At 49.7% G+C, this 11,971-nt stretch overlaps 1 protein-coding gene across 1 annotated transcript in view; it reads right to left on the reverse strand.

The window, feature by feature from the left end:
* tfr2 (transferrin receptor 2) overlaps positions 1 to 508 on the reverse strand; it is a 38,084-nt gene extending 37,576 nt beyond the window's left edge. The window contains exons 1-3 of the mRNA XM_030084903.1: positions 503 to 508; positions 247 to 445; positions 1 to 163 (exon numbers count right to left, since the gene is read on the reverse strand). The exon at positions 1 to 163 is cut by the window's left edge and continues 27 nt beyond it. Of these exons, the coding sequence (XP_029940763.1) occupies positions 1 to 163; positions 247 to 445; positions 503 to 508 (368 nt within the window). The remainder of the gene's footprint in view (positions 164 to 246; positions 446 to 502) is intronic.
* Between the last annotated feature and the right edge of the window lie 11,463 nt (positions 509 to 11,971).

The raw sequence follows: 11,971 nt of genomic DNA on the forward strand, positions 1-11,971 counted from the left end.
TGCAGCAGCCTCTTCATCATCATCCTCAGCTCTCCCAGGTAAAGCCCCGCCCCTCCCTCTGCAGGCGAGTTAGCCCCGCCCCTCTTCCGGCCCTCCTCCGGCTGCGGCCCCGCCCCAGAGCAGTGGTACCGCCCACTGAACACTGCGTAGGCCAATAGGAAAGCTGGCGGACAGAGAGGGACACGCCCCCTTCGGTCAGGTTGCCGGCTGGACCAATGGGACGCCTGGACGGTGTTCGGTGTTTACCAGCAGCGAACGCCGCCGCGGCGCTCGCACTCGTCAGCAGACACGTTCTTCCCCGACGACGCCGATACCGCCGCGCCAGGCTGGTGATGTCACTCAGAAGCCCCGCCCCCTCCGCCTCCTCTGATGTCACGAGACGAAGCTCCACCCCCTGAGCTCCGCCCACCTCCTGCTCCGAGTGTTGGACGGACGGTGAGGACTGCTGAGGGACGGAGAGCGAGTCACCATGGTGACAGGTCAGGGGGCGGGGCCATCTCACCTGCATCCTACCTGAGTCCGACGGGTCGTCATGGCAACCTCTGCAGCCTCAGTCGAAAGGGAGGGAAACACCTGAGTTACCTGTGAGGCAGCGAGGAGCCAGGTGAGGGTCTGGACCAATCAGAGGCCTCGGATCTGTGACATCACCAAGCAAATCTGACCACATCATTTCCTCACAGCTCAGCTGACTGTCCGCGATGGAGCCCCACAACAACGCAACAACAACACCTAACAACCCAACAACAGTCCAACAACGACCCAACAACAACAACACCACAATCCAACAACGCAACAACAACACCACAATCCAACAACGCAACAACAACACCACAATCCAACAACGCAACAACACCACAATCCAACAACGCAACAACAACACCACAATGCAACAACGCAACAACAACACCACAATCCAACAACGCAACAACAACACCACAATCCAACAACGCAACAACAACACCACAATGCAACAACACCACAATCCAACAACGCAACAACAACACCACAATCCAACAACGCAACAACAACACCACAATCCAACAACGCAACAACAACACCACAATGCAACAACAACACCACAATCCAACAACGCAACAACAACACCACAATCCAACAACGCAAAAACAACACCACAACAACAACACAATAGTCCAACAAGGACTCAACAACAACACCACAACAATGCAACAACACCTAACAACCCAACAGCAGTCTAACAACGACCCAACAACAACAACACCACAACAATCCAACAATGTAACAACAACACCACAACAACCCAACAACAGTCCAACAAGGACTCAACAACAACAACACAACAATGCAACAACGCAACAACAGCGCAAATCAACAACCCAACAACACCACAAAAACACCACAACAACCCAACAACGCAGCAACAACCCAACTACAACCCAATAACAACCCGACAACAATCCAACAAGCTCAACAACAACACAAAACAACAGCAACAACAACAACAACAGCCCAACAACAAGCTCAACAACAAGCCAACAAGATCCCAACAACAGAACAACAAGGGGGAGGGACCAGGCCTCCTCTGGACGGCTGTCTTTAGAGCGTCTTCCTCCTCCGACATCTTTCTGTGGTTTTATGGATTCTCTAGGAAACTGTTCAGAACTCTTCAGAACTCTTCAGAACCCTTTAGAACCCTTTACAATCCTCCAGAACCCTTTAGAACTCTCTAGAACTCAGCAGCGGCTCAGATTCTCACCTCTGATCATCACAGGACCAGTCTGGACTCTGAGCTGAAGGGATCAGCAGGAACCAGGAACAACCAGGACCCTTCAGGACCCTTCAGGACCCTTCAGGACTCTGCAGACGGAACGTTGAGGAACCTTCAGGACCCTTCAGGACTGTGCGGTCCCGGAGTTTCCCGCAGCAGGTCGGAGCTTTGTGGCCGGCTGTGATTGGCTGCCTGCAGGGGTCAGAGGTCAGCCTGAGCAGAGTGTGTTTGATCTGGGAGCTTTATTAACAGAGGAGCAAACAAACAGGGGGAGTCTGAGCAGAGCCCACCAGAGGACCGGTCCCAGAGACCTGGAGGAGTCCTGGACCAGTCCTGGACCAGTCCTGGACCAGTCCTGGACCAGTCCTGGACCAGTCCTGGATCACTCCTGAATCAGTCCTGGATCCAGTAGTGGGTCAGTCTTGGATCCATCCTGGATCAGTCCTGGATCCAGTACTGGGTCAGTCCTGGATCCAGTACTGGGTCAGTCCTGGATCAGTCGATTAACCTTGGATCAGAGGGGTGAACCTCAGGTCAGAGGTTAACCTCGGAGGTCAACGACCTTTGACTCCTGTGAAAACGACAAAGAATCAAATAAGAAACGACAGAAAGAGAAGAAGAAGAAACATGAATACAGACGCTTCTCCAAATACAATGTTTAGAAAAAAGACGCCTCAGGTGCATCATGGGACGTTGTTTTTCAGTTCAGGTGCATTGTGGGACATCGCTTTCCATCACTCACCAGGGTGATGTTTCTAGAACCTTCACACTGACCCAGCTGGACTGATGCCAGTCTCACTCCGGCTCCGGTCCGGCTCCGGTCCGGCTCCGGTCCAGCGCCGGTCCGGCTCCGGTCCGGCTCCGGTCCGGCGCCGGTCCGGCTCCGGTCCGGCTCCGGTCCGGCGCCGGTCGGCTCCGGTCCGGCTCCGGTCCGGCGCCGGTCCGGCTCCGGTCCGGCGCCGGTCCGGCGCCGGTCCGGCTCCGGTCCGGCTCCGGTCCGGCGCCGGTCCGGCTCCGGTCCTGAACCACCACAGCTCTGTGACTCTGCTACCGGGGCGACAGCGGCTCAGATGGTAGAGCGGGTCGTTTCATAACCAGAAGGTTGGCGGTTCGATCCCCGCTCCCGCAGGCGTGAAGCTGTCGTTGTGTCCTTGGGCAAGACACTTCACCCTCCTCGCCTGGTATGAAAGTAGTGAGAGTGAATGGTTGGTGGTGGGAGGGGCCAATGGCGCAGCCTCGCCTCCGTCAGTCTGCCCCGGGACGGCTGTGCTGGCTGGTAGCGGTGTAACGATACACGAGGATCTGGGTTGGATACGTTCCTCGGTTCTGAGGTCTCGATTTGGTTCGGTTTCGATACAGCAGGGAACAAAATGCGAAGCCTAAATGTTGTTGTTGTCCATGCTTCCCGTGTCTGAGTCCGCTCTGCGGCGCGTCACGACGCCAGCGCTCTTCTCTCCTGAAGCTTCTCCTCTAGACTGTTTATCTGCTCCTTTATTTCTGATTATTTATAGGAAACGAGGCGCAGACATTGTCAGGACGTTTTTTTTCTGTTTGTGAATCTCGGGGCGGCGCCCGAGCGATGAGGCCTCCTCCCCCTCCTGACAGAGTCTGCTCTCTCCTCCAGCTTTTCTCTGAGCTTCTTCAGAGCTGCAGCCTGTTCGCTTCACAGACTCACTTTTCAAAGTCAGCGTCCGTCATGGTTTGTTTGCTGCGGCGATGCGTGTACCGGCGCGACGTGCGCATACACGCAACGCGGTCACAAAACCTGTCCTGCGCACGGACGTCCGTGGACAGGAATTCATGACGATGATTATATCCCAGGGACCAGGGCGCCACGCGGACACGTGAAGCCTGGACGGCGCTGCTCGCAGTCTCACAGCTGCAGGTGTCGCTGCTCATGCTAGCGGCGGAACGTAACACGCAACATCCGGCCCGTGAGCCGGGGAAAAAAACAAACTTTGGCCCGTGAACTCACCCAGGGACAGCCCAGGAACCGAACCGAACGGCCCGGCCCGGCCCGGAACAGCTCAGTTCAAACACATGTACTGTTAGCCCCCGACTCGCTGGCAGCTCACCTCCACCCAGTGCGGAGAGAATGCAGGATGCAGTGTAAAGCATCTCTGAGTGTCCAGAAAAGCGCTGTATAAAACCAATGCATCATCATCATCATCATCATCTTCATCTTCATCACTCACACCGCCTCTGGTCTGCAGTCGCTGGAGGAGGTTGCCAGATCTGTCACTGTCCCCCACAAACAATGTGAAACCCGTTAAACTCAACAGAAACAGAACAAACCGGCTTCTCTGTAGAAAATGTTACAACCATAAAAACCGTATTCGCTGAATAAAGAACTCGTCATAAACACATAATCATTCCATCAACCCGTCCGACGTGTTCAAAGAGAAGCTTGATTCTGCAGAAACCCGCCCAACCTGGCAACCCCGGGCCTCCGGGCAGAGAGCTGTTTGGTTTTCCTGCAGTAGAAGAACAAACTGTTCACTGTTTGTTCTGTTTTCCACCAGAAGAAGTAAAAACTAGAACATTAAGGCAAAAACACGACACAGGTTTTATTTTGAAATCTCTTATTTTGGAACAAGTATCGCGTTTCCTTCCGGCGCCGACCTGCTTCTGTCTGGATTGAGAGGTGGGGCTCCGGCGTCCGCAAAAATAGGATGCTAGCGCTGCGCTACTCAACCCGCGGCCCGCGGGCCGCATGCGGCCGGCATGCTGTAACGGTGCGGCCCATGGCTGATTGTAAGCAGTAAAAACAAAAAAAAAAATCTACTTTTAATGAGGAAAAAACGTTTCTGATATGCGGACGCCAGAGGGCAGTGTGTTTGACCTGCTGGCAACAGGCAGAGAAGTGCTGCAGCTGTGGGGCTGTACCAGCTGGTGGCGGTAATGACGTCACAGTGTTCCTGGACGTGTGTCAAGCTGTGGGTTGCGGACTGGTCACTGCAAATCCTGCAAATCTTGCAGCAGTGGTTCACACATGTGTTGTGTGGGGATGTACAAACCGCACTGACCCAGATTCAACGAAGAGACGATATTCTGACATCCCAAAAGTGACATATCACCAAGGAACCGAGGCAGAAAGGCTTTCGACCGAGCGGCGTGAAGTACGGCTGGCGAGAGTCAACAGAGAGGGCTTCGATCCTGACCCCAACAAACGACAGTACAGAGTCTGCTGCGAACACTTTCTCACAGGTAAGTTGATCACTACGTATTTTTGCAGATGTTCAAATCATTGCTGACTTGTAAATTGAGTGTAAAGTCGTTTGTTGCGACCTTGGAGCGTCCCAACCTAACCTAATGCTAGCAGAGCTAATAACGTGCTGTGGCTGTACAAACCTTTCTCCACACCAATAAATATAAAAATATGTGTATTACATGGTTAATCTTAGTTAATGTAGTTTTGTACATTTGGAGAAAACCCAAAAACGTGCTCCAGACACATGTGTACGAGGGGGGGGGCAAAAGTTCCCGGAATTTGGTCATAAAATAATAATGATAATAATAATAATAATGATGAGTTTGGACTTCTGGCCGTCAGATGTGCTGCAGGTAAGCCTCGTGCACATCTGTGAAAGGTTTGAGCTCCCAGAGTGACACTGACGCCTGTCAGGCGCTATTTACAGTAACAGAGTGCAGCGGCGGTCTGCGACTGTTTCCAAAATGGCGACATTGACTGTGAAGCCAGAGCCAGTGTTGCCAACTCCCCAGTAAGAGAAGCCGCTATTGGCTGTCCTACAAGTCGCTAGAAGTCGCTCGATGACGTCATCACCTAATTTGCATGATTGGCAATTTGCATGTAATGGGGTATTTTCACCGCTTCACTACTTCCTGAAAATAACCGTGCACATTCATTTCCTGTCTTGTATTATTGGCCAAACTGATTGATCCAGGTGTGTCTGGTTTAGACTGCTGCAACAAGACACGCCTGGATTAATCATTTTGGCCAATAATGCAAGACAGGAAATGAATGTGCTCAGTTAATTTCAGGAAGCAGCGGAGCTGTGAAAATGGCCCATTGTGATGCAGCTGTAGGAGAGAGGAATGACGTCGTGGGAGAAAAGTGAGCTAAAAACTCCCAAAACATGTTTAGAACTACAGATGAACTGACACAGTGTGAGAGTGAAGAAGTATTTAACTCGTCCGTCCCGCTCTGTGGCCCAGGACGGGAGCGGCGGTGGATTTGCGCACACTCGATCCATCTGAAGTGTGGAGGAGCGGTGTGGGTCTGCGCTCTGCTCTGCAGCAGCAGGGGGCGCTGCTGAGACTGACCGCTGTGAGAGCTTTGGGACGGGGGAGGGGCTCACGCAGCACCGCTGCTCATTGAGGACAGCGGAGACGTCCTGTCACGTCTCCAGAGCGCCAGGAAAAGTCGCTAAATTTGTCGCTAGTCGCTTTTTAAAAAAAAAGGCGCTAGAAGGGTCTGAAAAGTCGCTAAATATAGCGAGTCTGTCCCTCCAGGTCAGACTGTAAACCAGGACTACTACAGGAAGTCCTCAGACGCTCCGTGAGGATGTGAGGAGGAAGCAGAGCGTCGTGGCGGAGTGGAGCCGGTTGATCCACCACCACAGAGCGCCAGCGGACACGGCGCTGCGCCTCACGCAGTTTCTGGAGAAGAATGAGATGAATCTCCTCTCCCATCCGCCTGATTCACCAGATGAAGCCTCCAGGGACTTTTTCTTGTTCCCCAGGTTGAAGAAGCAGCTGAAGGGACAGCGGTTTGCAGATGTGGAGGAGGGGACAGAAAAATCACAGCCGGCCCTGAATGGGACAATTACGCACGAGTCTGACGACACAGTGGTGAAGTGGGAGACACGGCTAGAGCGCTGCATTAATGCAGATGGAGATTATTTTGAAGGCGACGGTGGTGTTTTATTTTGAAATGTCAGAAATAAAAAATTACAATCAAATTCCAGGAAGTTTTGGGTCCCCCCCCCCCTCATATTTCAGGTGCATAAGACATGCATGAGATGTTTGGAGATTAATTCATATGAGGCAGATCTTCATGACGACACACACCCTGACTGGGCTCCGTCACAGGAAACGGACCAGAGCCACCTCAAAGCTGCGCTGCTCCAAATCTGCTGTCTTCCCAGAACAGGTACCAACGTGCAAAGACAAGACAGCAGAAAGTGAGAAGATTTAAGGCTGCAGAGGCACTCTGACAGCTGAAAGCAGCCACTATTCGCTGTCGTACCAACAGTGACATTAATACAGATGGTAACCAAACTGAAAATGAAGAACCGGACCACAAAACCAACCGATGAAACACTCTTGGACATGATGAGAATGGAAGTGCAAAGACTCACAAGTGAAGATATGGAGTTGAGAGACAGAATAAAGGAAACTGTTTTCACCAGAGATGATGGAGGACAAAGCACAACACGACACCGGGCTGCACGACGACACCCTGATGACTGTTTAGTTACCTGGAGCCCGGTGTTCCAGCTGGAAGGAACTCCTCTCTGTCGAAGTTTGAAAAAGTGACGGTTGTGCTAATAAAACCGAGACTAAATCCCTGTCATCAAGAGTTAGTTCAAGTTTAACATTTCTAAAAGTCGTGTTGCAAAAGTATTTCTTGACACAATTCATGTGATGACCATCAGATTAAAACCCCTCGCTCTGTGGCCAGAAAGAGAAGAACCTCAACTGTCAATGCCGACGGAATCTCGAAAATACTTTGGAGTTAAAGTGTCAATAATTGTTGCCTGTTCTGAAGTGTTCACTGAAACACCTTCAAACCTGCCTGCTAGATCGGACACATGGTCCGGTTCCAAACACCACAGTACTGCAGAGTTTCTGACTGGGATTACTCCTCAGGGCGCCGTTTCATTTTCATCACGAGGACATGGAGGCAGAGCGTCTGACAAACACATCACTGAACATCGCGGCTTGTTGGACAAACCTTTACCTGCAGATATTGTCCTTGCAGACCGAGGTTTTGACATAAAGGAAGTGTGGGACTCCGTTGTGCTGAAGTTACAATACCAGCTTTCACCAGCGGTACAGGTCAACTGTCTCCAGCGGACATTGAAACCACAAGAAAGATTGTTCACACCAGAATCCACGTTGAGCGAGTTACTGGATTAGTAAGAAACACATTCAGAATGTTACAGGGCAGTGTGCCTGTTGATCATCTGCTCAGCAATTCTGATAGTGCGCCAACGATTGACAAGGTTACTACAGTTTGTGTTCTGACTGTGTGTGACTCAGTTGTTCCTTTTGATTGAAGTTTGTGATTTATGAAGTTATGCATTCATATGTATCATACATATTTGACAAGCTGTTCAGCAAACTCGTCTCTTCAAAATAAAGAAATATCAAATCAGTTTTCCCAAGGTTATCAGAAGAAAAGTTTGCAAAAGAAGAAGACAGATATTGTTTGACCAGTAAACTCGTCTCTGTGCTTAAATCTGCATGATTTGTCTGATTGTTTTTCCCTCAGGGACTGAAACACACAGCTTCATAATCTGACTGACATATTCAAGCCTCTTTTGTCTATTTTGTCACCAGTGAAATCACTGTTTGCCGTCTTACAGCTGTATGGTAATTGTATGTATAGTGAACAGTGAAAGTTTGCTTGATTTCTCTCTGTTGAAATATCAATTTGAAGTATGTGTACGATGAATTCTGAAGAAATGTAGAGAATGCGGATTCATGTACCTTTTATTATTAGTTCACCATGTCTCACCATGTGACGGTGTTTTGTCCTGTCACATCAGCAGACCAGCTGGCTCATGGCTTTTTTATTTACATGCACTTTTCATTTTTCCTGCACTTCTTTCTTGCATTCTCTGCAAAACCATTTTCCTTTTGGTTTCTTTATCTTTGCACATGTGAAATGTAACCACTCGTATGGACAGTCCTCTGAGTCTCAACCAGTAACGTCGTCCTCACCTTCCTCGTCCAGGGACTGACTAACATGTAGAGACGCCCTCTGAAGTGTGAATCTCATTTGCGTTTGCTTTTGGTAATCTTGGTTTAGAGTACAGTATCTGAAAAGGAGTGAGGCTCGTGTCGCCATTTCAGCTCAGAGGTTCTCATCAGAATCTGAGAAAAAGTCCTTTTCAGTCCAAACAGCAAAGTCACAGCATTCTGGATTTGTGAGCAACGTCTGACGCTGCACCTGAAAGCGGCGTGCATGGCAGCTCTTTAGATGCCGTTGTCCATCGATTTGTTCTGAACGGTCTATTTCATCACCTACAAATGTGTCCCTCCGGCAGTGTGGACATTAACCTCTACCACGATTTCAGCACAGCAGTGACAGGAAGCGGCTGCATCTGGAGATGCACCGAGGAGAGGAAGCTTAGGATTTATTACAAAGCCGCTGTCTGATCTCAGAGTGGTCACGTAGTTCCTCCATGTCCTTCTTGTGTGGCTCTCTGGCGGTTTCTTCATGCTGGCAGCCCCACTGTGTAGCAGAACTGGAGGCACTCTCCCCATCGGGTCGCATATCTCCTTCACCAGGCTGAGTGATGGTTTGTCAAGTGAGGTTTTGCAAGCTGCTTTGATTTTTGAAGCTGTGATTCTGCCTGCTGAGACGAAACCATTGTTTGCAGTTTGCTCGTGTTCTTGTATCCAACTCACAGCTTGTTGCTTCCTCTTCTGTTACACACAGCTTCTCAAACACAGTTTCACTTTTGACTTTTAGTTCTTCTTCTTCAGCGTCGATGTAATTCTCATCAAAAAGTTCAGAGAGTACCACGGGGTACTTCCTGTCCAGTGATCCAGGCTGATACTGTTGAGCATAATTTGGCACAGGGACAAGACTGCAGGTTTCTTCCCTTTGGATGTAAGTTTATGCAGATTGCTGCAGAAATCACTCCGTCCCTCTGAGGTTGGGTCTGGCACATCCGGTAGTTTTGGCTTCTTCAAGGGCGGCGGGGCGTCTCCAGTTGTCTCAGCCGAGTCCAGCTTCCTTTTCCTCGTCTTTGCTGATGTACAATCGATTTGCTGAAGAGTTTTATATTCCACCTGAAAAATATAAAATGAAGAAATTAGGTCACAGTTCAAAACATAATACTTTAATAAACCTGCACGTTTGACAATGACATACAAAATCACAAGATTAGAAGGGCTGCTATTGACATTTGTTGTTTTGGTGTTACACAATCAATTTTAATTGTTTGTAATGTTAAAATTACCCACAAGGTGGCGACATGAGGCAGCATATAAACATGGTGGCGTATGACGCTCTTTCACTACTCTGAAAGATTATGAAGTCAGTTTTGGTCAAGGGACAGCGTGGATCGGTGGGAAATGGCCACAAAACGGTAAAGAAATAAGACATGTTGTGTTTGGTGAGAACAGCTCTGAGATTTGGCAATGAAGTGTGTGAGAAACATGAGATCTGAGGTTTTTGGATTGTTTTGCCGCTGAGGGGAGCTGGTCGGCTCAGAGGAGATTCTGCCTGGTGTCTCTTAAAGAGCAGCTTTTCTAGTTTCACGTGATACTAAATATGTTGGGATGGAGCAGACGGACCGTGCGCTCTGTAGCGTTTTGTGTCGGCAGGTCCAGGGGAGGGGGGCGTGCCGACCTGTTGCATACTGATTTAAAGTTGTTCTAAATCAAACACTCGATCGTCAAAGTGCAGCTGCAGCCTCAGGCAGTGAGATTGAGGCTTCTTGTTTGAGAGACATTGACAGAAATCATGCTCACAGCATTTCAGTCAGTCTTTACACATGTTGAGGCGGAGCAGATTTTGGACCCGGTGCCGGCCGAACGGGTTAAATGACTCTTCTGGATCCTGTGTTTTGCTCGGAAGGTGACAGGACACACACCGTAAAATACACCTGAGGAGCTCATTCGCAAAAACAGGTAGCTCCGTTTTTCTAAATCTTCAATAAAAGGCAGTTTTTATTACCAGCTTCGTGCAGTATCTGAGACACCTGGTCTGTTTCCCTTCGTGACTGCTGATGGGCGCAGCCACAACGATTTCTCCTCCGTCGCGGTTTTGCGGAGCACGCCTCACCCAGTCCAGCCACGCATGTGCAGCGTCCACAAACCGCGCCGCCGTCCTCTTCGCCGTCAACCAGGGCGCCAGAAAAGGCTCTGATGTTCGTTGAGAATGGCGAACTCGGGCAGTGACAGCGCTCATTTCTCCAGTGGCAGCACGCTTTATGTCTTGTAGCCGTCCACTTACAAAATGACTGCAAGCCTCCAGAGACGTTCGTCCTCTTCATTCATCAAAGCATGCGCGCTCACCGTGTGGATGAGATACTTTGCGATGTCCATTTCCTGAACATCGGGGTACAGCTCAGGATTACAGACCACTCTTCTTTCAACATCGTGTGAGGATCCTTTCCAGCGATGTTGCGCGATTTCTCCTCATGTCCTGCCGTGCAGACTTGGTCCAGTGTGTCTCGGTGAGGACCCTTCATCTTGTCCCCACGTCTGGAGGACACTGTCTTCAATTTTTTATCACAAAGGTACAAAAGGCGGTAAACATGAACATGCTGGCTTGACACACGTCATGGCGGCGTGCCGCGGAGGATCATGGGTAATGGAAATCCATCTACAGGCTGTCTGCTCACTGCCAAAACAAAAGACTCAGAGAAGACTGATGGAGGCGGAGCTCCTGGCTGAAGCTGAAGTCATGTGACGAACACAGGAAAGTTCCACCGTCACGGAGGAAGGATCGCTTCTCCGGAGGTAAAGAACAAGCCAGGTGCCTTCTTTGCCAGAAACCGTCCATTCCTAAAGGAGCGAATCTTCAGCGTCGCCGCGACAGCTGGCAGGGATTTATTACAGTCGGACTGCGCCGCTCAACCTGTGACAACACTGCCACTGTTCTGTCACTGAGACACTCCCGAACGGTTAGTTTTCCTTATTATAGATCCTGCCTGAGTTGGACTTTGCTAAGAAATGTGAGACATCGTCCTGATTTCCAGTCAGTGTAACAGTTGTAGCTGTGACCTCCTGTAGGGCTGCTGCACAGTTTCTGAGAGTGATGCACACCTGTGTGTTTGTCTTCTGTCATTCGGTTACACTGTTCTCCAAAACCTCGGTCACCTGTAGATGTTTGGAAGCTTTACAATGATTGGTTTTTTGCCACCGGTGAACTTTTTTGTGATGCACAAGATTTAATTTTTACTTCATTTATTGTTTGCAGGAGTAGGCCAATTGTTTTTATAAAGAATACATTTATTTACCTTTTGTGGAAAAATACCTGCTTTTTGTTGTAATTTAGTGAATTTCTCAAACGCATTGCTT

This window comes from Salarias fasciatus, chromosome 3 (assembly GCF_902148845.1).
Source record: "Salarias fasciatus chromosome 3, fSalaFa1.1, whole genome shotgun sequence".
Taxonomy (NCBI): domain Eukaryota; kingdom Metazoa; phylum Chordata; class Actinopteri; order Blenniiformes; family Blenniidae; genus Salarias; species Salarias fasciatus.